The sequence below is a fragment of the Cricetulus griseus genome, chromosome 5 (genome assembly GCF_003668045.3).
Source record: "Cricetulus griseus strain 17A/GY chromosome 5, alternate assembly CriGri-PICRH-1.0, whole genome shotgun sequence".
NCBI lineage: Eukaryota > Metazoa > Chordata > Mammalia > Rodentia > Cricetidae > Cricetulus > Cricetulus griseus.
This window is the reverse complement of record NC_048598.1, coordinates 36612422-36638967: the sequence shown is the minus strand read 5'-3', so window position 1 is coordinate 36638967 and position 26546 is coordinate 36612422. Positions and strand designations below refer to the sequence as shown.

The 26546-nt window shown below is 43.5% G+C and overlaps 1 protein-coding gene across 1 annotated transcript; it reads right to left on the bottom strand.

Moving 5' to 3' along the window:
• Positions 1 to 9263: 9263 nt before the first annotated feature.
• On the bottom strand, positions 9264 to 17697 carry LOC100753615 (major histocompatibility complex class I-related gene protein). The gene is given in 4 exon segments (XM_035445674.1): positions 9264 to 10294; positions 11205 to 11306; positions 16585 to 16726; positions 16728 to 17697. Coding segments are annotated over 4 exon segments (600 nt in total). The 5' UTR covers positions 16845 to 17697; the 3' UTR covers positions 9264 to 10055.
• Between the last annotated feature and the right edge of the window lie 8849 nt (positions 17698 to 26546).

Genomic DNA, 26546 nt, shown 5'->3' with positions numbered 1-26546 from the left:
TGGGCAGACAGAAAGCCACAGACATTGTAGCCAGGATCCCATCAGCAATGCCTGACTTAAAAACCCTTCTGAGGACATACTCCTGTTAGACCTAAGCCTCCTGAAACTGCCATCCTGGGGACCACATTCCTAATATGTGAACCTTTTAAGAGACAAGTGCCATCCAACCAAACCATAGAAACGTGTGAGCTTGTCAAGAAATTCGACTTCAGCAGAATGTGACAACAGTGTCTGCTGACAAAGTTGTCATGAAGAAGAATAAACACTTGATAACAAGTAGCTATAACTATGTGAGACAACTTGAATGGTCACTGCAGAAAACATGAAGGAAAACACGTAGCAAGCACCATGCTTTCACATACGCATACCCCCTGAGTTCTCCATCAATACTAAGAGACACGGCGGTTTATAAAACCAGGATGCAGAGAAGCTGTATCATTTAAGATCACCCTGACTTAGAGAAAGAGATGGAATTCAGTCAGCACGCCAATCAGCATGCTTGTATTAATAAGCTGTACACAAACATAAATACCAACACAGAGTAGCTAAGGCAACAAAGTCCCAGAGCATTCGACTCAGCAAGAGAGTTACTGCTGAGGACCAGCCAAGTAAGGGAAGCAAAAGGAAGCTAAAGAATCAGAAGTCACTGTCTCAAGAGCATCCCATTGCAGCAGCTGCCTGTGGTCCTGGAAGCCCAGTCCAGCTGCTGCAGGGAGGAAGTGACACTCAGCTCTCCACACCCCTCCCTTTCCTCATTAGTTCACAGTATAGTTAAACAGGACCCCTCCATTTCATGTTCACTTAAGTCTTACCAGCCGTGTTTTTTTTTTAAACATTACCATAAAAACACACAGAGTTGTATTCCTTCTATTAACCAGAATCCAGGAGCTACTGTTTAAAATAGAAATGCATCAGTTGGTGATGGTACACACCTTTAATCCCGGCACGTGGGAGGCAGAAGCAGGGCAAACTGTGAGTTCTAGGTCAGCCTGTCCTACAAAATGAGTTCTAGGACAGCCAGGGCTACAAGAGAAACCCTGGCTCTAAAAACAAAACAAAACAAACAACAAAGCACACCCCTATATGACTTAAGTCTCTTGTTACCACCAGCCTGGGGACTATGCTCAAAATAATCAAGCCTTTTAAGGGACAAACAACATTGGAAACATAGAAACCTGTGACCTTGTCAAGAAACGTAACCAGCAAAATGGGACAGTGGTATCTGCTGACAAATACATGGGTCTCTGGGTATATTTGTGTATTTTGCATTCAAACCACCACAGTCCTCTGAATAGCCAACTGTTGCCCCCATGTATCTAACTTAATGTTTTTCTTTTTCTTTGTTTTAGCTATCAGATAACACCTTTGGATTGTATTCTTCTATAAAAAATAGTTCCATTTATTTATGTATTGTTTAAGTGTGTGTGCCTGTGTGTGGATATGTGTGGAGGTTAGAGGACAACTTGAAAGAGTAAGGTTTGTTGTTGTTGTTGTTGTTTTTTGGAGTTTTGTTTTGTTTTGTTTTTTTCCATATGAGTCCTGGGGGTCATGTCAGGCTTGGTGGGAAGTACCTTTCCCCACTGGGCCATCTTTCTGGCCCTGGAATGTATTCTTAGCAGAACAATAGTTTCCACCAACCCATGGACAAAGAATGTCATCAGATAACAGAAATCTACAGCTTTTCAGCACCTTCCAGTGTGTTCGATAAGCATCTTGATTTGTGAGTCTTTTTTTTTTAAAGATTTTATTTATTTAATATGTATACAACATTCTGCTTCCATGTATATCTGCACACCAGAAGAGGGCACCAGATCTCATAACGGAAGGTTGTGAGCCACCATGTGGTTGCTGGGAATTGAACTCAGGACCTCTGAAAGAGCAGTCAGTCGGAGCTCTTAACCTCTGAGCCATCTCTCCAGCCCCGATTTGTGAGTCTTTTGCTGTATGACTATAAGAAATTCAAACAACCACCTCGAGAGTGGAACAGATCCACCCGAATCCTTGTTTCTGGGTCATGGTCACTCATATTTTGGCTTCTAATAAACTCTTTGATCCCCTTTGAAGTGGCAGCTGTGTTTTTGGTCCACACTATGTTTTCTGGCTCCGGGTAGGCTTTACAGCAACTCACTGTCAATATGTGTCAATATGCATGTGTATCGAGTACCTTTCTTGTCCCAGACACTGGACTCTTCGGCTTCACGGAGCCTGCATTTTATGAATGGCTGAGAACTAGTGAAGGCCATTAGAATATCAGTAACTATGGAACATTAAGAAGTTGGAATAAACAAACTGTGGCATTAATGAACCAGCCTGCCTCCATCGTAAGCTTGAAAACCATCTTATAGTAAAGACTAACTAGGCTCATTCCTGTTGATTAAATCTCTGTTTCTTAAGGATTGAGCTGTGCCCCATCTATAACCTTAACTACAAATGGCTCTGTACTGCCTGTTCCAGGAAATGGCAACCATATATTTCTTTTAAAAAGTAGCATGACCGTCTTGCCACCCTACCTTTGTTTCAAAGGGTTGTTCTGACTACCTGCTTGTTGTTATGTCCACCTTGTTAGGTTCTGATTCTGTAACCCTGACCATTTGCCCACCAAATCCCCCATTTGGAAACCCCCTAATCAGACTTGTAAAAACCTTGTCTTCCTCATATCCAAGGCTGATCTCTTAAATCCAGCTTTTAGGGAGAGACTTTAATTAATTAATTGCTCACTTTAATGACTTTGGCTATGATGATTTGGGTTGGTGGTTTTTCTCCTTGAATCTTTGGGATTTACAATATTATAGTATGAACTGTGCCAAATAATTCCTTGTGGTAGGGACCTATCTTCCAGGAACTCACCAGGCTGGCCTTGAACTCACAGAGATCCACCTGCCTCTGCTTTTCACCTGATGAAATTACAAGTGCACCACCTCGTCTACCTAAACAGCTACTTTACAAATCTTTGATGTTTGATTTCAGTTTCACTTGGAAAGGCCAAATTGGATTAAAGCAGCTTGCTTTTCCCCTTTGGGGAGCCACAGGGACCAACGACTAATTCCATTAGTTTTTAAGTAGGGCGAAAGGCAACCCATGGACTCAGCCTCTGGGGCTCTGTCTGGTTTGAGGACTTCCTGTTGTGGGTAATACAGATTATGTATTCATAGCTGTCTTGTGAGTAATGAGCAGAGCCTGTGCTTAGGTATGTTTCAGCAGCGGATGCGACTCCAAATGATTGCGCTTTATTATTACAACCGCTTAAAATTTCCCAGAATTGTCACCTCTTAGAGCATGTTTCTTCTCAGAGTGTTCCTGGAATTCTCTATTTATTCTACTGTCGTGCTGCTCAGGGGGAGAGTAGAGAAACAAGAAACAACCATGAGCTTTTACTCAGTTCCGGTAACCATAGCTTCCGCTCTGATACCCAAGAAGGAAAAAGGACAAAGACCGCTCCAGCTCCGGTCTGCGTGCCTTATTTCTTTCCCCTTGGGGAACACTTCTTTTCCCATTTTGGTGGCTTTCGGTCTCATCCAGTGGGCCCCGCTCCTTGACTGTATTTTCTATAGGCGATCTTGGTCTCAGAAACCGTGTTCCTCCTCCCTTGCTCCCTTTCTCACCTCTTTTGCTTCTCCGAGGTCTGGCTGCTGCCTTCGCACTTGCCTCAGACCCAGACTCTCCTTTGCCAGGGCTCCAGGCCAGCGCAGCCTTCCAGCTGCCACTCTGTCACTCAGCCCCTCAGCGCCAGGACTCAGAACCTTCTGGCCACAAACATTCTTTCACACCCAGCCCCCACAAGGGACACACGCAGAGAGGCCCCTGCTGGGTTCAGTTAACTCTGAGTGGGAGAAAGAGAGGAAAGAGCAATGCCTCCGGAGGAGCAGTTTCCCATACTTCCTCCCAGACCGGCATGGATGAGAGCTGAAGTGTTCTGCTGGGCATGAAAGGTTCTGCTGAGGCAGACAGCTCAAGACAGAGCCCTTGCAGTTCCGTCTCGAGTCTCACAAATCTAGGTTCTACCTACAAGAGAACTTAGGGACTGTTTGTCATTCATCCTCCCCATTACCCTCTCTCGTTGCCACGCCTCCCTCCTTCCTTTGGATCTCTTCCTCTCCCTCAGTCTCCCTTCTACTTTCCTGACCTTTATATTTGTGTTTATATCCAGATTTCGCAGATGAAAGAAAGTATGTGATATTTGTCCATCTGAGTCTGGTCAAGCGCCTCTTACAGCTTTCAAGAAGAGCAGTGCCTTAGGAAGACTAGGAGTTCAGCTCTGCTACAGATGGAGTTTGAGGCTACCCTGGGCTAGGAGAAACCCTGTGTCAGAGAAAATGAGAGTGCAAACCTTATTCCTTATTGGGCACGGTAATACATACCTACAGATAGGGCAAGGCTGAGGCAGCCTGGACTAACCCTGTCTCAGAAAAACAGAGAGAAGGAGAAGGGGGGAGGGGGGAGGAGAAAAGACTGCCTCATGTAAGCGCTGAGTTCTGTCCTTGTCTTTAATATGTTTACAGTGGGGGAGGGTAGAAGTTGGTAAAATCTTTGGGCTCTAATCTCACAGACAGGGCACAATCTAGGTAAGATCCTGATGTCTGCAAGACCAGCCCAGAAGCTGAGGCAAGAGGAGCACACCTGGGCTATATTGTATAATCTGGAGGTGGGGTATGTGTGTCATATTGAAGTTTATTAAACACAGAATGTTGAACTGGCAAGCCAATTCACCAGGCAAAGGCACTTGCTAAACCTGAGACTGATCTAGATGGTAAAGAGAACCAAACCAATTTGGCTTTAGCCTTCCACATGGGCACGTGCCCTGCCCCCAACCCCACTCATATAAAAGTCAATGGATGTCATTTTTAAACAAGTTAGTGCTGTTGAAATCCGTCAAGAATTCAGATGAAGCCATGGCCTGTTGACCGGCAGGCACTGGAGTGGCTCAGGCTATTTCTCCTCTCTGACTTCAGCTGTAAGATGACACTGTCCTTTTGCACCAGTACATGAAGACTAGCTAATTAAAATACTGTACTGACTCACTCAGGAAGCATTTACTGAGCTTCTACTACATACAAGGCATCATGGAAGCGGACCGTGAAGTGTTATACAAAGATTTTAAAAATAGATTGTTACAGATGAACACTGTGATTATGTAAAATGGTTGGAATAATTTTGACTGGATGAAATAAGGAGGGCATTCACTTCTATTCTGTTGGGTGGACTGACCTTTTATTCCCACCAGCACTCCTCCCTTCCAAATGAATCCGATTACTTCCATGTTGGGCCTGTTTGGTTTCTAATGGAATGATGAGTTGCTGGGTAAAGTGCAGCCTGCACGGGGATCCCCCACCCAAAAGGCAAATGAGGTCAAAGCCCACTCTGTGTTTGAGAGGTCAAGCCACAGGACCTAGTCTGGCTAGTTTTATGTCAACTGGATACAGCTGGAATCACCTGAAGAGAGGGAACATCAATAAAGACATTGTCTCCATGAGATCTTGCTGCAGGGTGTTTTCTTAATTATGATTGATGGGGGGAGGACCCAGCCAATGGTTGGTGGTGGTCCTGAGTCCTACAAGAAAGCAGGTTAATAGCCAGGTGGTGGTGGAGCACACCTTTAATCCCAGCATGGAGGAGGCAGAGACAGGAAGATCTCTGTGCGTTTGAGGCCAGCCTGGTCTTCAGAGAGAGTTCCAGGACAGCTAGGACTACACAGAGAAAGAAAGGAAGGAAGAAAGGAAGGAAGGAAGGAAGGAAGGAAGGAAGGAAGGAAGGAAGGAAGGAAGGAAGGAGAGAAATCAGGTTGAGCAAGCCATGAGGAGCAAGTCCAGTAAGCAGCTCCCTTCCATGGCCTCTGCATCAGCTCCTGCCTCCAGTTTCCTGCCCTGAATTCCTTCAGTGATCAACTATGATACGGAAGCATAACTCAAATCCTTCCCTCCAAGTTGCTTTTAGTCATGGTGTCTCATCATACCAATAGTAACCCTAATTAAGACTCTTGGAGAGGTTCTTGACCACAACTGTTCTTTATGGGTTAGCTATGGCTCTGCTGGCTCACAAGACAGAAACTGAGAAACTGGGCAAAGTTTTGTGTTTTAATCCAACAAGATCTACAACAAACTTTCCGGGTGAATACAGACAGCTTCTCTTTCTACATGAGAAGCTACTCATATATGTGATGCATTTTCCCTCAGCCCTGCCAGCTGTGGGAAGAAGAGGGAAACTGGACAAAGGAGGCCACAGTGAAAGCCTCAAGATGTTCTCTTGGTTCAGGGAGCCTATACTCTTTCCGGAAACCTCATACCCAGGGCAGCTAAGAACCCTAGGGTCTTAGCTCATTTAACCTACTGGCAGGCATCACCATTTCCCCTCCAGTAGAACTTGACCTCCATGCTAAGAAGCAAAGATGGAGGCACCAGAAACCTATATGCTCTTCAAAATGTTACTTTGACAATTTTCCCACTGAGTGTCAAGCTCTGTGTCTCTTTGCCTTGAAATTGAGCGGGCTTTAGTGACTTTCTTGGCCAACTAAAAGAATGGCAAAAGTGATAGCAGGTGAGGGGAGTTTACACCACCTTCAGACTGATTGCACCAAGGCCACCATGTTTCAAGGAAGCTCAAACTAACCCACATAGAGAGCCAGCATAGAGTCCCTGAAGCACAAATTTTAATTGTTATTAATAATAAAAACTCAGAGTTAGATAGTGGGGTTAATGATGAAGATCAGAGAAGCAAAATATCCAGCCACTAGAGAGTTCTTAGCTCCACTAGTGCTCAGACCAATGGGGGTGGTCCTGTCCTCAGACGGCTTAGACCACACTGCTTCTCAGACTACATCTCTCTCTTGTCACCGCCCACTTTATATTCCTCTCTCCACCCAGCCATATCACTCCTGTTTCCACTCCTTAGTGCTGGGATTAAAAGTTTGGGATCCCAAGTGCTGAGACCATCTCTGTGTGAGCTCTGTTTCTCTTTTAGACTGGATCAATCTTGTGTAGCTCAGGGTGTCCTTGAACTAACAGAGATCTGTCTGCCTCTGTCTCCTGAGTGCTGGGATTAAAGGTGTGTGCCACCACTGCCTGGCCTCTATGGCTAACTAGTGGGACTAGCTTTGCACTCTGATCTTCAGGCAAGCTTAGATCATAAACAAAATATCACCACAAGATCCCCCCCCCCCCCCGTGGTGTGTGTGTGTGTGTGTGTGTGTGTAAGCTTGGCTTGGAGACAGGCAACCTACGTTGTACTCACAACTTCCCTAGTCCTTCACTGTTTTACTTTCCAGCCACCAATTGTCTACAGTTCCGTGAAAGGCTACAAGCCAGCATTGCCTACCCAAGTTCTACCCAAATCCCTCACCTATAGAAGCCTTGAAAGATCCTGGAATGATTGCTGTTTTAAGCAACTAGGTTTGGGGGTTTGTTACATAGCCTGTCGGTTTGGAAGCTGTAAGGACTGTGAGGAAAGGGAGCCCAAAGCGAAAGGGAGATGCAGAGATTTTACGTGGAGATAAAGGTTAAATGAGGGCACGCATCCAAGGAGAGGTGCTCGGGAGGAGCCAGAGGAGTTTATCATCTAAAGATAGTGATGTTGTCAAGTGAGTGGGAAAGACTCAGGTTTGTAGATCCAGATTCCTTTCTAGCCTTGCTGGCCACTGTTTGTGGCTTGAGACAAACCCCTTCTCCCAAGAGAACATTCTGTGAATTAATATATTGCTATGAAAATATAGGAGGTAAAGGAATGTGTCTCTGAGCCCCCAGGTCTGGGATCAGTAGACCCCTTTCTGTGATGCTCTCATGTGAACCTTCCCACTAGAAGGCTGAAACTGGTCCCTGACCCATTTGGCAGTTCTGCTCCTGATAGCAACTGAGTGCATTGGCATTTGGCATCCCTCCTAATGCATCCATCTGATTCCCTCATGGGGACACTTGACCTGCACATATGAGGACAAAACCTCAGACTCGGGTGACAAAATATGACTTCCTTGTGGGATCCTGCCAGAAAATGACCAACTAATGGACCTTATGACACAAAGCAAAAACACCCTTCTCCCCATCCAAAAACATGGAGAGGAGGAAAAAGTCAGCAATTCCTCAGAGATAAGGGAGGGGTCAGAACACGAAAATTGTTGGAACAAGAAGTAAAGGAGGGCATCAAGAAACTTGTCACCACACTGCTTTTATTTTATATTTGTTTTTTACAGGGTCTCATGTATCTCAATCTGGCCTCAAATTCCCTATGTAGTGGAGGATGACTTTGAACCCCTGATCCTCCTGTCTCCATCTCCCAGGTATTGGGATTACAGACATGTGTTGTCACGCCCAGTTCTGTGTTGCCCTGGGAATTGAACCTAGGGCTTCTGAATGCTAATCCAGCAGTCTAGCAACTGAGCAATGTGTCCAGCCCCCACACTGCTCTTCAACTTGTTCCCTTCTTACCTGTTCTGTTTGCCATTTTCTGAACAAAACCTTGGTCTGTACATGCTAAAAAGAAAGCAGGTAATAAATGTAGTGGAGTTTAAATCAAAACCAGTCAAACAGGTTCTTCATGTAGCGTTCTTGATGTAAAATATTCAGCACAGAGGACTCAAATCGAAAGCATAATTGAAGAGGTAGTGAAGTTCTCTGTCACACTTAGATTATGGTGCCACATTGTTCATAGACCTTGCTTACTGAACAGCTATAGTCAGTAAACATGAATTAATTAAATGACAAGTCTACTGGTATTCAGAAACAATATTGTTTTAAACCACAGAAAAAGAAAGATCTAAAGTTTTAGTTCTTGTTTGTTTGTTTGTTGTTGTTATTTTGTTGTTGTTGGTAGTGGTGGTAGGGTGTGTGTGTGTGTGTAATGACCCCAGGATCTCACACATGCTAAGCAAGCTCTCTACCACTGAGCTACACCCTCAGCTCCCAAAAGTTTAATTTTAACTTTTGTCTTTTCTGTTCTAATTCAATCTCCAATACCAGAGCAGGGATGGGGGACAGGGATGACTTTTGACACATGAGCATGCTATCGTATTTATAAGTTTTTTATATTCATTTATTTATTTATTGTATGTTGAGCTGGGGCACTCATATGGAGGCCAGAGGACAACTTTCAGGAGTTGGTTCTCTCTGTCACAATATGAGTCCTGATGATCTACCTCAGGTAGTCAGGCTAGGTAGCAGGCATCTTTACCCACTGAGCCATCCCCAGCCAAATATTATTATTATTTTTTTAAAGATTTTATTTATTTATTATGTATATAGTTATCTGCATGCATGCTTGCACACCAGAAGAGGGCACCAGATCTCATTACAGATGGTTGTGAGCCACCATGTGGTTGCTGGGAATTGAATTCAGGACCTCTGGAAGAGCAGTCAGTGCTCTTAACCACTGAGCCATCTCTCCAGCCCGCCAAATATTATTTTCACATTCAAATGTTGCAAGTGAGTCTAGGTCTCTGTAGTTCCACTGGAGGTGATAATATGTCTGGTAATTACTGGTTTTGTTCTGTTAAGGGTTTTTTGTTTTTGTTTTTGTTTTAGATAGGGTTTCATTGTGTAGTGCAAGCTATCCCCAATCTTATCTGCCTCAGCTTCCTGAGTACTGGACTTCTAGGAGTCCCATCACATTCAGCTTGGCAAATTATTGCTCTCATTTCTCCCAGAAGCAGTAAAAGTGAAGCCATTACCATAGATCTACCAGACACACTTCCAATATTCCAAGGTAGTTCTTCTGTTGCCTGTTGGGCCATGATATGTATTTCATATTTAGTTCATTCACAGGCTGCAGTAGAAACTAGCTGGCTGTTCTCAAGGATGCTCCAACCCTCCTTAGAGATTCACATGATAGTCAAAGTTCTTATATGGTAAATACTCTCAGGAGAGAAGATGAACTAGAAAGGCTGTTTTGTGGTGGAATGGGGTCTCCACACATGGTGTCACAGGAAGGCTGGATGCTCAAGTCTGTGGCATGATAGGAAGACTTCTTCTGCTAGGATGAGAAAGCTCCTTGCAGCTCTAAAACTCTGTAATCTACTTGTAATCCTATGGAGAAATAAGATGTTGGGAAGTATTGGCTCATGAGATAGACTGTATTTAAAGCCGACTGTGATAAAGAAGTCCATCAAGAGCCTGAAAGTTGACAGCTTTTCGGGAGCCAAAGAACAAAGAAAAATTTGTAGCTCCTGTCTTCTTGTCACAAATGCTCAATTCTCTAAGCCCCCATTGTGTCAGGTGCATGGCCGAGACTCCCGACAACGGGCATGTGGGTGCCCTCCGAAAAGGGAGAGCTGTGCCCGCTGACTTAGTGGGATGGTAGATGACTTCTTCTTGCTCTGAAAGGAAAAGAAGTTTTTAGTCAGTTACATGTGTTTTTCCTCACATTCAAAAAAATTACGCAATATTCAGCAAAATCTGGAAGCAGCCACTGACAGTTTTAGCCTTTCTCAAAATTCTCTTAGAACTTGACAAATTTTAAATCAAAATTTACAAACTCCAGAAGATAAAAAGCCGGAATTTTCTTCTTGAGATGCATGTATTAACTGGTTTAGGATTCATACTGTACTCTATTTATAATGGAAATATTACTCACCCATGTGCTATCTGAGTTGATTTTCTAGCAAATGGATTGGTCCTATTAGTACCTAGTACCACACACCAACAGTATCACTCAGATTGGGCTCAAGCCCATGACTGTCAAGAAAAGGCAAGCTCCTGCCCGCCCAGCTTCTGAGCTTGATCCAGTTTCACTGATATTTGCTGTGATCACCTTGAGTAACTAGTAAACCAGAGATAGAAAATGACCTTTCAAGACTATGCCATCAGCTCTATGTCGTGGGGTCATACCTGTCTTTTCCATGGCTGTCTCCCACGAGCCGGTATGGTATTAAAGCACAACAGACATTTGGTACACGGTTAATGAATGGGTTTATAGTCTATGCCATCATATCTCCTGCTTCTCCTCCCCCTTTCCTTATCCCAAGTCCTTTTTTCCAAAGGCACCTACTGTTAAACTTTTCGTATTCTGAGAAATGTATTTTTAAAGAGGACTTTCATAGAATTGGGATAGAAGAATGGCTGTGAAAATGAGAAAATTAACAGGCATTTTCTCTGTAGAAGACAAAAATTTTCCCAGGTCCTCCAATGATCCCAACATGAGAGTCAATCCATTTCTAAATGGAACTCACATGGCAGATACAGTAAGGAGGCCACAGGTAGCCCCCTAGAGTCCTTCATGCCTCTCACCTCGAGACCTTCTCCAAGTCAGAACACCAGCTCCAGCCAAGACAATGGTGAGGATTATGGGCCCAGAGATCACTTTCACCGTTAGAAGAATGCTTTCTGATTCTGTAAGAAAAGGGAAAAAACCTCAAGTTGCTTCTCCCATCTGCATTAACTGTGTCACTGTGATCATCAGAAAGTGCCACCATCATCTCAGCTCCCTCATTATCTGATAGTAAGTAGAATATGTGCCTATACTATCTCCTATTTATTTGCTTATTTAGTCCCAAGACAGGGTTTCTCTGTGTAGCCCTGGCTGTCCTGGAACTTGCTCTGTAGAAAAGGCTGGCCTCAACTCAGAGATCCACCTGCCTCTGCCTCCTGAGTGCTGGGATTAAAGGTGTGTGCCACCACTGCCCAGCTTTCTTGGGGGGGGGGTTGAGACAGTATTTCTCTGTAGCTTTGGAGGCTGTCCTGGAACTCGATTTGTAGACCAGGTTGGCCGAGAACTCACAGAGATCAACCTACCTCTGCCTCCCAAGTGCTGAAATTAAAGGTGTGCACTACCATCACCCAGCCCTGCCCGGCTATTTTTAAAAATGCAATTTGTAATATAGTAAACAGCAACAAGTATGACCTATACAAATGATAGCTGCTTGTGGTCCTCAGTAATTCATAAGAGTATGGAAGAGCATAGAAACTAAACACGGAGAAACACCGATTGAAAAGAACCATGTTTGATTTTGAGAAATGGCTCAGCTCAGTTAAGAATACATTTTTTTATCTTAAAAAAACAAAAAAGCTATTGCTGTTGTTCCACTACCTGGTGAGGCAGTGACCTAGCCTCAGTTCCTTGCAGGAGTCACAGCTTCCTATTATCTCTTCCCTCAGTCTCACTTCCCAGACAACCTTCACCCACACACTTACCCCGAGGGGCCAGAGTGCTCCACAGGACAAGATAAACGTCTTTGCTCTGAGGATCCGGATCAACCGACACCCACATTTGATAGGTTCCATCCCCACTGGGAAGCACGCCTCCATAATCCACTTCTTGGGCAATTTCTTCCCCATTTTTCATCTACGTCATGGAAATTTCTGGTGGGTAGAAGCCATGAGCTCTACAGAAGAGAGTTGTAGTCCCTGGAAAAGTTTCTTTTCTACTTGCTCTTACCATTGGAAGGTCTAGACAGAAGTAGGCACGGATAAATGGGGGCAGGGGGAGTCTTGGGTACTGAATATACAGTGTTCAAACACAGAACTAAGCGTGGGAGTTAATTTTCTTTGTTGCAAGAAATATCTAAAACTGAGAGTGAACCAGAATCCAGATTCAACGGTAAATTTGGATTTTGTAGACTTCCTGCTAGGGAAGACGCAAGGGAACCCATGGAGCTGAACCACATTTTGTCCTCTAAGGGGAGAAAAGACATATAGCATGAAGTATTTGAAGAGTGTATTGGAGTTGTTAACTGTTCACCTTTGAAATATCCTTATGTGTCAAGGAAAAGTAAGTCACAACATGTGTAAATGATTGTCTTGGTAAGTAATTCACCAAGAGATTGGAGATTAGAAGGCAATAGATATGAATTCTTCTTTAAGTGACAATAAAAAAACATAGCTAACTCAGGTCAGTGGGGGCTCTGAATTGCACCATGCTATCAGATTGGTACTCTGGTAGTTGTAATCAGATACAAACATGTGTCATAGTTCATGTGCCCTCAAAGAAGCTACAGAAATGAATATTACAGAAGGGCTCTAACAATGATGAGAGAGGGAGAAAGGGAGGGGACATCATCTCTATGTCCAAAGATGGCCTTGAGCTTGCAGTCTTCCTTCCCCAGCCTTCTGAATGTTGGAATGACAGGTATGCACCACCACGATCACCTCAGGGTTACCCATTGGTGAGCTTGCTTCCTCATGACTGAATACATTCATTTTCTATATGGTGTTGTCTTAACATTTCCATCTCAAACTGGTCATGGAGCCATGTCAAAACCAACCACACTATCTGGAGGGCCTTCCTACTCATCTGTGAGACTTACCTCCTCATCTCCACCTTATTTTCTGACATTGTGGACACAGGGAAGCCTTCATCTGAGCCTTCATCTCAGACATACCTCCCTTGTCTTTTCCCTGAGGCATGTAGGAAAAGACTTTCCAACATTTAAAATAAAACACTGCCAAGAGAATTTTTAAATTTTATTTATTTATTTTGTACTGTGCTTGCAAGAAAAGACTCTACCTCCTAAGACATGGGTTTTGACCAAAGCCTGAGACACTACTTTAACACTCAAGATAGGAAATGGGAACCACATACACTTACGTCAAACTTTCCACATTCTTCCCACACAACCCAGGTTCCTCCTAGTTGATCCAAAGAGCTTTTGAGCCAGGTTGAATCAACAGAATTGTTGACTAGTGACTTCTAAACCTCAATTCTTAGCGACTCTGATTGTGTCTTTCTACCCTTTGCCCAGCACTGTATTAAGAACAAGCAGCAGGCCAGGTGACTTGGGGTAAATGCTACTGGTGTGCTTTGAATATAAAATGTCCCCCACAGGCCTCATGTGCCAAATCCATGCTTTCTAGATATTGGTGTTATTTTGGGAGGTTCTGGAAACTCTAGGAGGCAGGGCCTAGCTAAACAAAGTAGGACCCTGTGAGGAATCCCTGGAGGCTGTATCTTGCCTTTGCCCTTCTCCCTCCCTCTGCTTTCTGTCCACTGTGATGTAAACAGCTTCATCACATCCTTCCCACCAGGATGGACCCAAACCTCTGAAATTGTGAGTAATCTTTCCCACTTTTAAGTTATTTGTTTCACTCATTCTGTTATAATGATGAAAAAAATAACCAACACAGCTATGTGATAGACATACCCTAATCAGAAAGTAAACTCATATTTCCCCTTTTTCTATCTGATAAGATCCAGACTAAAATATCTTAGTGGTTAAGGGTGGCCCAGACTGGCCATAGATTTGAACCATATCTAGGCTATCAAACATTTTTAGTCAGGCATCAGTAATATTTAATATGTGAGCAGAGCCCAAAAGCTTATACCAAGCATTTTCATCTATATTATTTTCACTAATTTCTATAAAGTAGGCACTATTACCATATTTTACTCAAGACTGTGGCTTTGCTGGATTACCTTCTAGAAGCTTCATTTTTTGCTGACAGGAGAGACACGTGCCAAATACCAGTACCTTTTGAGACATAACTCTAACCCTCATTAACATGAACTCCTATGAAGTAGTCATCTTAATTCCTCATCTTCAGTCATCACTCAAACAGTGCATAACAGCTAGTGTCTCTTTATGGGCCCCTGGTTCTAGCCTCTGACCCTCTGTGGTCTGCCTAGGCCTTTACACTGTATCTCTAGAACTGCTCTGCCCCTGGTTTGCAGCTAGACTGCCTCAGCCAAAGGACATCGAGCTGATGAAGTACCAATCTTACCACACTGCAGCCCTGCCCTGGGTCACATTCCTCCACAGTCACACCTCTCATAGTAAAGATCCCCTTTCCACACACAAACTCCTGCTGGGCTCTGCTAGTGATGTCTCCTCTTCCTGCCCTTCAGATCATGTTGCTGCAATGGTGTTCCCATATTGCACCTCTTAAGACTCCTCACCACCCTTCCTGGGATCCCCACGAGGCCTCTTGTAAAGGATCCCTGGTTGAATCTCCTCAGTTAGACCATGTTGGCTGCGCCATTCTTTCTTGCCAGAACTTTGTTGCCCAGTGAAAACCTTTGAAGCTTGTTCTGATGGTCACAGTGGTTAGCTAAAGAGGCCAGGTACAATCTGACTCAGACCAGTCAACAGTTCTTTTGTGATTTATCTATTTAGGCAACAAGTACTCAGAGACAGTAGCCTGACTTTTGGAATGGAGAAGCCATGAAGATGTGACATTTGTGCTGATAGTTTCAACCCTTCTCCCCCACCCCCATGGAGAAAAGCATTCAAATATTGGTTTTGGTTTCTTAGGTCCCCATGCTGCTCTGATTCTTGCTTTCAAATAGGATCTTCCCAAGCATGTTAGAAATGGGCTTGTTTGGTCAGTGGTGGCACACACCATTAATCCCAGCAGAGGCAGGCGAATCTCTGTGAGTTCAAGGCCAGCCTGATCTACAGAGTGATTTCCAGGACAGCCAGGACTACACAGAGAAAGCCTGTCTCTAAAAAACCAAAATCAGTTATTAAGGAGTGGAGAGATGGCTCACAGGTTAAGAGTAATGGTTGTCTTAGTGGAGCCCATTCTATATGGAGAGATACCTTGCCTATCCTAGACACAGGTGTGTGGGGTGTGGACAGGTGCTTTGATCCTGCCTCAATTAGATGATGGGACAGACTTAGTAGACTTCCTAGGGGAGGCCTTACCCTCTCCTTGGAGCAGATGGGAGGAGAGGGGGAGTGGGGTGAATGGGAAGAGAAGAGGGAGGGGGAACTGGGATTGGAATGTAAAAAATAAATTAATAAAAAATGTTATTAGAAAAAAAATTTTTAAAAAAAGAGTACTGGTTGCTCTTCCAGAGGTTCTGAGTTCAATTCCCAGCAACCACATAATGGCTCACAATCATCTATAATAAGATTTGGTGCCCTCTTCTGTTGTGCTACATGACAGAATACTGTATACATAATAAATAAATAAACCTTTAAAAAAAGAAAGAAAATACATGGATTTGTTAACTGCAACCATTGAGCCTATGATAGCAAGTAGGGAGGAAAGCAAACAAGAGGCTCTAATCATCTGCCTGCAAAGCCTGTACATTTAGACGGACGACACATGTTTACAACCATGGTCCAGACTCCTCCTCTCCACCCCGGGTTGGCCCCAGCTCTGGAAAGTCCCTCCGGCTGGACATTACTTTCATGGGAAAAGGTCTACAATGTTCAGGGATTTCCTGAAACATTTGAATCATCCCATCAAACACGAAACATTCTGCATTCTGCTGAAGGTGACCAGTAGGACCATGTTTTTATGGCAGAAGATGAGCTGTGTACCCAGAAGAATTGTCCTGTTAATCCTCAAGTAGGGAAAAGCCAGTCTTTCTAAGCTCCTCTTCACAGTCCAGCTTTTCGATCACACCTTGCTTCTTAAATAATTTGCAACAACTGTCCCACTCTCAAAAGCTTTTCCCACCCTCTCTCTGACAGGAGACGGAGGACTTTTCTTGATAGAGGTGCCCTTGGATGCACTACATTCTGTCAAGACAAGTGGAACTGCTAAGGCTTGTCAAGATGCTGCTAAAAATATAACTAATGAGAGTTCTCTTGGGGGTTTACAGGTCAGAACAGTCCAACCAAGAGCTGGATTTCAGCACAGGGTGAATATCACCTGCCAAAGAGGAAGTAAGACACAAAGTTGGTTTTTCTAGGGATGTGAGAACAAAGTTCTCTCTTCTCTTTACCTGTTCTTTCTAGGGTGTCTTTTCCATACTCCAAAAACCTCTTTAGCCAGGCAATGCATTCCTCTTCCAGCCAGTTCTTTTGGTATTGCAACTCCTGCAGATTGACCTCCCATGCCTGCTTACTGATGTGAGCCACATTATTTATCTACAGCTACCCAGGAGAGGGCGTCTTTATTGGAGATGATGAAATCTTGTCCATCAGATGCATATTGGAGAAACCCTGTGGTGCTACTGTCTTCCAGCAACTTGCAGCCCATCATTTTCTGATAAGTGTGAAGCCCTGAAACACACACAAGCTATGGAAGCATGGGTGAAAGCAGAGACAGCGAGCTTCTCAGATGATGCAACTGGAGCATGGCTGGAAGCACTCTTTCTTCTGGAAGACACCCCACTCAGGCCTGTATATTTGGGTTCAGCAAAGTTCCTGTTTTGCAGACCCACATACTAACAGACATTGATGGGGTACTTACTGCGTGTCAAAGGGTCATTTGCTCTGGTCCCTTGCTTGCTCCAATAATTATGAAATCTGGTTTGGTTCTTCCCTTTCCATGAATCATCAGCTTTAGTCACTTGAGCTCAAATTTATGGTCTAAATTTGGCCCTTTGTCCAGATGGGCCAGTCAAGCTGCTTCTCAAGGGGCATTTGCTGTTTATTTACTTCTGCTAGGCATTGCAGAAGAACCAATACAAACCAACAGGCAGCTCTCATACCAGTGCTGGCTGCTTCACTGTCGTGAGCTTTGTCCCTTTAGCTTGGTACAGTGGCACATTGAGAAACATCTAAGGAAAGCTACTGGATTACAAAACAATTGAACATGTGTTTTCAGTCATTCATCCATGGAGAAGATTTGCACTTACTATCTACCATGGACAAGATACAGGGCAAAGTTAGAAAGAGAAAAATTAATCAGATACCAATTCTTCTCTCCAGGAATTAACAGTGTAACTGGGAAACCAAGTTTGTAACATAAACAAACACAAGTGTGGAAAGAGGAGCACCAATGGAGTCCAGTCAGAACAGGAACCCTGCACTCACAGAAGTGGTCCACTGAGAAATCCTCTAAGGGCCAGGCAATAGTGGCACATGCCTTTAATACCAGCACTTAGGAGGCAGAGCAAGGTGGATCTCTTGAGTTCGAGGCCATTCTGGTTTACACAGTGAGTTCCAGGACAGCCAGGGCTACCCAGAGAAACTCTGTCTCAAAAAACAAAAACAAAAGAAAAACCAAATAAACAAAACCAGAAATCTCCAAGGAGATGAAGACAAGTCAGCTGAACCTTCAATGACTCCTAAAGGACAGCAGGTACCTCCATCATAACTATTAGAATTGCATTTATTGAGCAAGTGTCATGTGTTTGGTATCATGCTCAAGAGAAAAATTGGTTTCATTCATTCCTCACAATAATTAAACAAACAAAAAAAACACATGTTCTCATGTACCCCAGGCTGGCCTCAAGCTCTCTATGTAGGCAAGAATGACCTCGAACTTCTCCTACCTCAGTTTCTTAAGTGTTGGGGTCGCAGACATGCATCACCAAATCTGGTTTTATGGGCACTGGGGATTGAACCCAGGACTTTGCACAAGCTAGCCAAGTATCCAGCCCTCCCGATAACCCTTTAAATTAGATCCCATAGTTCCCATTCCACAGATGAAAAGTGCAGAGATATTAAGTAACTACATTGTTCAAAATTCTGAGGTTGTCCCAGTCTAAATTAAGTAAGAACAACCTCAGAAGTCATGATGAAAGAACCAGGATTCAAAATCTGATCTCTCATAGAGGGAGCTTCTCTACCTATACTACCCAACTCTGCTTAAGAGAGAGGTGCTTTCCCAGTACAAGAGGGTGAAACCTTCTAGACCCTGGATTACCAGTGCTCTCTCCTGCCCCCTTGTGTCAAACGTGTTTCAGTCTCTGATTTTCCAGTCCGAAGGCCCACATTCCACATTTTCCTCAGGTGATAATAGGTTCTGGTCAGATAATCATGTCAACAAAGACTATTTTATTGTTGCCATGTTCAAGTAACCCAATGCCTTAGTAAGGTAAAAATGATTTCTGATGACTACTCTTCAGGTTTCCGGGTGTTATGGGAGTGAAGAGAGAAGTAGATGGTTGTATTTTTAGTTAAAAGAGCCTGTGGACTCTCCTCAAAGCATACAGTGATGTTGAGGGTTCTACATTTAGCTGGAACCAGGCAAACTGTCAAGTGGCAGGGTCTTATGGTGAGCCTAAAAATAACAAATGTGACAGTCCAACTTCTTAGCCACTTAATTACTTTTCTTGTCTCTTTGGGAAAATATGTGATAGAAACATAAGGAAGAAGGACTTATGTTGGCTCACAGTATAAAGGGGTACAGTCCATAATGGTGGGAAGGCAAGGTGGCTGGGTTCACTCTGGTCTGGGTTTGCCAGATCTTGTGGTATAGTTCCCTTACATCTCTCAAGGTCAGAAAGCAAAGGGCTCAGGCTAGAAGCATCCTGGACATTTAAGCCCTAATTGTAATGCCCTACGTGTGTTATCTAGGCAATGTCCAAATGCTGTAATCTTCTAGAAAGATGCCATCAAATGGGCACCTACTGCTTAAGTAAACAAGTTTGGGGGTACATTTTACATTCAAACACATCATTCCACCCTGGCCCCAGAGGCTCATGGCCATTTCATAACGCAAGATGCACTTTAATACTGTAAAAGTCCCCAAAGTCCTAAGAGTTCCGATACCGATCAAAAGTCCAAATCTTGAAGCTGAAGAGATTGCTCAGTGGTTAAGAGCAATTGCTGCTCTTGCCAAGGACCTGAGCTTGGTGCCCAGTATTACAAAACAGTTCAAAACCGTAATTGTAAATCCAGGAGATTCAGTGCCCCTTTCTGGCCTCCATGTGCACAGCACCCATGTGATACATACACATGCATGAAGACAAACATTCACCTATAAAACACAAATAAATACATCCTTTAAGAAAAATCCTAAGTCCAAAAGGATTTTCCCAAGGATCAGGCAATCTTTTTTCTTTTCTTTTCTCTCTCCCCCCACCCCCCAAGGTGGGGTTTCCCTGTGTAGCTTTGGGGCTTGTCCTGGAACTGGCTCTTGTAGACCAGACTGGTCTCTAACTCACGGAGACGTGCACCACCACTGCCTGGCTGATCAGGAAATCTTTTAACTGTGAACCTCTAGAAAACAAAAAACAAATGTATTTTCAAAATATGCTAGCATAGAGTAAATACGGCCATTCTGAAGGGGAGGAACAAAAGGATAGCCAGGAAAAATAGGACTGAAGCAAGGCTAGCTAGCAGTTTTAGCCAGGTCAACGAAGTTCATCTGTTGTGCAGTTCAAGCAACCCAACACCTTAATAAGATAAATATGTTTGTGATTCCTGGTAACCAGCGTTGGAATTTCTAGCATTGTGGGAAGGAGGGACAGAAGTAGATAGTTGTTAGTTTTCAGTTCCATGTCTAGGGGTTGTAACAACGTCATTTGTGTTCCAGTGGGAAGTACAACCTGTACAGCTCTTCTACCAGCGATATGATTGGTCTCACTCGTGCCCATGGTGCTTACGGCTTTCTAGAGTGGATGTCCCACAGTCCTTCAGCATGCTGGGATCTTCATTGCATCTTAGGTTTCACCCTCACTTGTCTATGCAGAGTCCACTCAGGAGCTCCATGCAGGAATCTTCCCCTTCTATGCAATGCCTAGCGTCAGTAGCTTTCTAGGACCTTGGTGCAAGCCTCTTTAACCTGGTAACTGTTGTGTGTGTTTGCAAGGCCAGCACCATATGGATGCTGTTGCTAATTCCAACTACTGGCTTGAGGTGTCTCCCTTTCAACATAGCTCTGGTGACGTCTAAGTCCCTGCATAGCTGAACCTGAGAAAACTTTTCCCTAAGTGGTCCCTTTGGAATGGGGTGGGTAGAACCTTTGATGAGTGAGATCTTGCCTTCAAGAAATCTTACCATTTCTATTGACCTTATGCAGAATGCGAGACTTTTATTTAATTGTACTAATACCTTTATTAATTATCCTAGCTTTTCCATAGTTGCTTTGACCACAACTGTACTCATGTTCCTTTCCTTGTCAAAGCACACACTTTTTAAATATTTCTTCTCTACTTTCTGCTATAGAAAAGCATGGGATAGTAACTGCCATAGTCTGAATGCTGTGCTGACTAGAAATTTTCTTCACCAAACAAATCGGCATGTTACTTTTTAATTCAGCCTCATTTCAACTTTCAGGACACAGGAAGAACATAGATGCTTTGCCTGAATGTAACATAAATGTCCTGTAGTCCAATTCCTGATAAAGTCCTGTTGCGGTCTGAAACTCATAAGCAAATATTCCCTGTCTCACATATATGAGCATCTGGTCTTCTACACTTCTGCCAGAACAATCCCACAAAGCTATATTTACAGCGCTCTAAGGTTCCACTGGCCCACAGCTCCAAACCTTTTCACATTACTCTTTCCCATCACTTCCAAAGTCCTACAAACTGCACAGCTAGGTCTATCATCATAATGACTCTACCTCTGGTACCCATATTCTGTATGAGTTCCTTTTCTCATTGCTGTGACATGATACTTGATTGGCAGAAACAACTCAAGGCAGGAAGGATTTATTTGTATAACAATTTATGGGGATACAGTACATTATAGTGGAGGAGGCATGGAAGCTGGGATTAGCCTGCTTAGGGAGGGAGGACCTCCAGAACACTATGTACACATTACACAGTCAGAAAGTATTGAGTTCAGGATAGAAGCAGGGTCAACTCTTAAACCTATACCTCTCAACTCTTGCCTCCTTAAGCCTGCAAGCTAAGTCCCGTGTCCAAAAGCTCTATAATATCTCAATAGTGCCACCCTCTGGAAACCAAATGATTAATCACATAAGCCTGTGAGGAAAACCTATTGAAACCATAACAGCTACTCTCTCATGGCTACTTGTCTTAGTTAGGGTTTTTATTGCTTCAATGAAACACCATGGCCAAAAAGCAATTTGGGGAGAAAAGGGTTTATTTGGCTTACACTTCAGCATTGCTGTTCATCACTGAAGGAAGTCAGGACAGGGACTCAAGCAGGGCTGGATCTCAGAGGCAGGAGCTGATGCAGAGGTATGCTAATTACTGACTTGCTCCCCATGGCTTGCTCAGCCTGCTTTCTTATAGAACCCAGCACCACCTGCCTAGGGATGACACCACCCACCATGGGCTGGGCACTCCCCCCTTGATCACTAAATGAGAAATGGCTTACAGCTGGATTTCATGAAGGCATTTCCTGAGCTGAGGCCCCTTTCTCTCCAATGACTATAGCTTGTATCAAGTTGACACACAAAACCAGCCAGTGCACTCCTCTTTCAAAGGTTACCAAGATCTCATTTCATGTAAGTATTAATTTTTTCTGAATTTCCAGGAAACATAGTCCTAGATGCTATGGGTACAATAATGAGCAAATCAAAGCCCCAGTCTTCTGAGATAATTTCTAGAAGGGATATTTACAATCAACAAATATATACAAGGTCAAGTGGTAATAAATGATATAAAGAAAGCTAAAGTAGAGAAAGGCAATGGTGTGGAGAGGGCCGATATGTTAAAGGGACTGGAAAAGGCTTCTATGACCAGATAATATTGAGCAGAGTTATGTCTTTAGTGAAGAAGGAGTTCCCAGGCAAAGACCCTTCCAGACAGCTAAGCCCAAATCCTTGAGGGTGCATGCTTTCCATACTGGAGGAACATCAAGGAGACTACTGTCATGCTCTGTGGAGGGAAGGAATGAGTGAGCTGATAAGCTTTTTTCCCTTCCACACACCCTGGTCCCATAATGACTACATGTATTGTATTTCCAAGAACAATCTCAATTTTATGAACATTACTATTGCTGTTGGTATTTATTTATTTATTTATTTATTTGGTTTTTCAGGATAGAGTTTCCTTGTGTAGCCCTGGCTGTCCTGGAACTTCCTCCAGAGATCAGGCTGGCCTCGACCTCACAGAGATTTGCCTCCTGAGTCCTGGGACTAAAGGCATGTACCTAGTGAATCTTATTCTTTAAATGATTCATTGACGTTGTAATAAAATGTGATTTGACACATATACTCTTAAAAGATTGTCTCTAATATAAACTTAGATGTCAGAAATAATGTCCTTTGTCATCCGTCTCAATTTGGACTTCATAAAATAAAAACATTTAAAGAGTTATGTGTTTGATCTTTAATCTAGACCTCTTCCCTCCAATTTTCAGCAGTCCTCTGGGGCAAGAGGATTGTGGTCAAGCAAGAATAGACAGCTGTTCTGCCTAGTTAAAAGAAAAATCTATAAATTAGCTAGATTTATCAGATTTAGACACATTCAATGTCACCTATGAAGAAGAGGTCCTTAGAGCATTGAAATATTGTCTTGGAGAAATTTCTCCTGCATGGACCTGGGCAAGAGCTCCATAGAAACAGACTGAAGTCTAGTAAGGTTTTTAGCAAATGTCTATATTTTCTCATGTTAACTCTTTGAACTCAAGATTATTTCTAAGCAGATAGTCTACAAGCATATCTTCTAACACTAGCACAACTGGCTTATCTGTGACCAGTCCTTATCTCTGAAGCATCAGTCATAAAGTAGATTGCTGTAGCAGACTGACACATCTATTAAATTATTAATAACACCAAGAGACTCACTGTGACTATATTAAGATGAAACACACATACTATATATGGCTATACAATGGAAATCTCGTGCACGATGTCCCCAGTTTGATTACAGCGACACACATCATCAGTTCAATTTCACACCAGCTGAAGTGAAGAGCAAGAAGGGTTGTAAAAGCGCACAACACTCACTTTTACATAAATCCTGCCACTACAGCAGACCGAGGTTTTAAACTCAAACTCATTATCATTGTCCAAGCTCAGTGTAACTCAGGCAGGTGATTTCAATGCCTTAGGAGTGTGACTTTGAAATATGAGGCCTTGCAGGAAGCTCTTAAGTGCCTGTTGGGAACTTGATAGGGTCACAGAAACAAAAGGAAAATGGAGCTGTCTCTTCCTGCCTTCAAGGGGAGCAGTTCAGGGAAGATTTTGGGGAAAGAGAGCTAGAGGACTGAGAACAGGAGCTATGAGAGCACAAGGAAGGAGCGGGAGTAAGCGATCCCTTGTGGGTTATGCAGCTTAAGAGAGAGACATGTTGGAAGTAAGAAGGGAATTATCTTAACATTTCTGAGAGTTATGTCTCAAACACTCTGGTTTTTCTTCCCCACGTTCTCCATCCATCTATGGCATGAAAGTATCTATTTATGGGTAACACTGGGCGCAAATACCAAGTAGACCTTAAGCCATTTTCCACAAATCTGAAAGCCCTTCCCCGTCATTGTCCTCAAAACTCATTTAGTGAGAGTCACAGCAGGAAACAGCCTTCACCAGATAGGTCCCATGGAGAGACAGTAATGAAGCAACTATAAAAAAACATTTCACCCCTAAGATTGAAGGGAAATGAACAGCAAATAAGAGTAACTGAAGCCCATAAAACTGTAAAGAAGAAGGATTTTCAGGAAAAGGAAAACAAAACCAATCTACATTGCAGAGAGTTATAGCTACTGCCAGAGACTCAGAAAGAAGGGAAGGGCCCAGCAAGGCACACTCCAGTCTCTTTGCTCTGTGTTCTGGACACTCTTCTTTAGTGTCTCCTACCAAGTGAGCCAACACAGAAACTAATCTGTAAAATGACAGTGCTGTAGTCTGTAGCAATCAGCTTCCAGAATGTAAGCAAGCAAAGGGGTGGAAAGTCACCCAAGGAGTCAAGAGACAAACAGTGACAGCACGGAGTGACACCCTATCTTATAATTTCCTACCGAATACTCAGAAGTCCTGTGGTATCACAGAAAAGGCCTGGACTGAAGGTGGAAGACCTTGATTGCTATGTGAGCTCTGCCAATATCCTTAAGCCAGAGAAAATTCTAACCTCGTCTTTATTGTTCTCCCCACCCCCTCTCTTCCTTTCTTTCTTTTAGGCAGGGCCTCATTATGCTGCCCAAACTGGCCTCAAACTCACCATTTCCCTCCCCCAAGCCTCTAGAGTAGCTAGGATTGCAAGTGTGCATCACCACATCCAGCTTTTGTATTCCTTAGCTCATCTGGCACATGCCAAGCTATCAATCACTGTTTGTAGAGCTAATGCGTAGATGATTTGAAAGAGCTCCTTTCTGGAATGCACAGCAGCCAGCAGCTGAGGTCGTCTGGTCTGAGTTCTGGAACTCTCCTCCGAACTTTTAGAAGCACCAGTACCAGCCAGAAAGCAGATGCTTAGGTAGGAAAAACAGGCAACTGCTGGCAACACAAGCTCCTTAAACTGTGAAGAACTTTTGGGGTCTTGTTTGTTTCTGTTTTTTTATTTTAATTTTTATTTATTTTTATGCACATTTTCCCTACATGTATGTCTGTATGAGGGTATTGGATCCCCTGGAGCTAGAGTTACAGACACTTGTGAGCTGCTGCCATGTGGGAGCTGGGAATTGAACCTGGGTCCTCTGGAAGAGCAGCCAGTACTCTGAACCACAAACCATCTCTCCAGTCCTAGAAGTTTTTGGGTTTTTTTTGTTTTTTTGTTTTTTGTTTTTTGTTTTTTAATGAATATTTCTTATGCCCAGCAAACAAGCTCAGTGCCACGGCTTTATCTTTCTTGGATCTTTTGTCACAGGTAGTCCTTGGAGGAGGAAGAAAAATATCTATTAACCTGAACAACAGACCCATTGCACTCACCACAGACCTATGAGATTCACTGCTAGAAAAGAGGAGAAACAAGGAAAAGAAGGGTATAGTAGAAAAGTAAGGAGGCAGCTCTCAGAGGGAAAGTAAGGAAGTTACTGAGTTTTCCAGAACAGCCTGTACACATACGCATGAACGCTCTCGAGTGCATACACGCGCTCGCACACACACACACACACACACACACACACACACACACACACACACACACACACACGTGCATATGAGCATACACACAACCTGAACAACAGGTCAGCTAGTCCATCACCCTTCAAGTCTTGGGTATAATGGATCTGCTGATTTGCTCCTGACCTTTTGTAGAGTGCATAATTCAGGAATTAGCCATTGTACTTCAGTTTTGGATTTGGGAGTAAAAGAGCTTGGGATACTTACGGGCATGGCTGTGCTGCACCAAGAGTACTGTGAGCAGAGGTAACAGGAGCATCATCAACACCCCAACTAAAGTCCTTTTCTTTTTAGACCCTTTTACCTCAGGCTGGACTTGCACTTTGCCAAGCTTACCGGAAATTTGGTAATTGAATATACAAAAGGCCTTCTCCAATAAGAACTGGAAAGATATCTTGTATCATCAGTTGCTAGGTAGTATAGATACCTACAAATTGAAAGCAATGAAATTTAACCCCTTGTTGGATTCAGACACTGCTTGCTCCAATCAGTCAGCTTCTTTCTACCCAACTGTTGTACAATTACATGTAAGGGATAGGGAAACAAAGATTAATAACTCAGGTTATTGCCTTTGGTTCTTTCTTGAAGTTTAGACTTTTTAACCAAGTGAGAAAGAAAATGACACCTGCTTTCCAGGATTTGGAACTTCCTGCTCAGTCTGATTTCCCCATTCGTCTCATACAGCATGTATCGTTTAGCTTGTCCTGTAATTTTCACTTATGTCTGTCTTCCCTCTACTTTTTCACTAGAACAATAGGCCCCAAATGTGCCCGTTGAAGTGGGAAAAGAAAAGGCTCTGTCGGGGGAGAGTCAGAAGGAAAGCAATCTCCAAGCCCAAGCTGTGGTCACATTGTCATCAGAAGCACAGGGCAAGTTAGGGAACAGCAGCTGAGGTTGTTCAGGGAAACAGGTCTAGACAGGAAAGAGGAAATGCAACAGAATAGAGGGAAGAATGGAGACAAGGCAGTGAGGCAGGCAGGCTCTGGCTGGGGTCCAGGCTTTAGACCTGGGTTTGATATCAGCTCTCTGATAGGGGGCAGA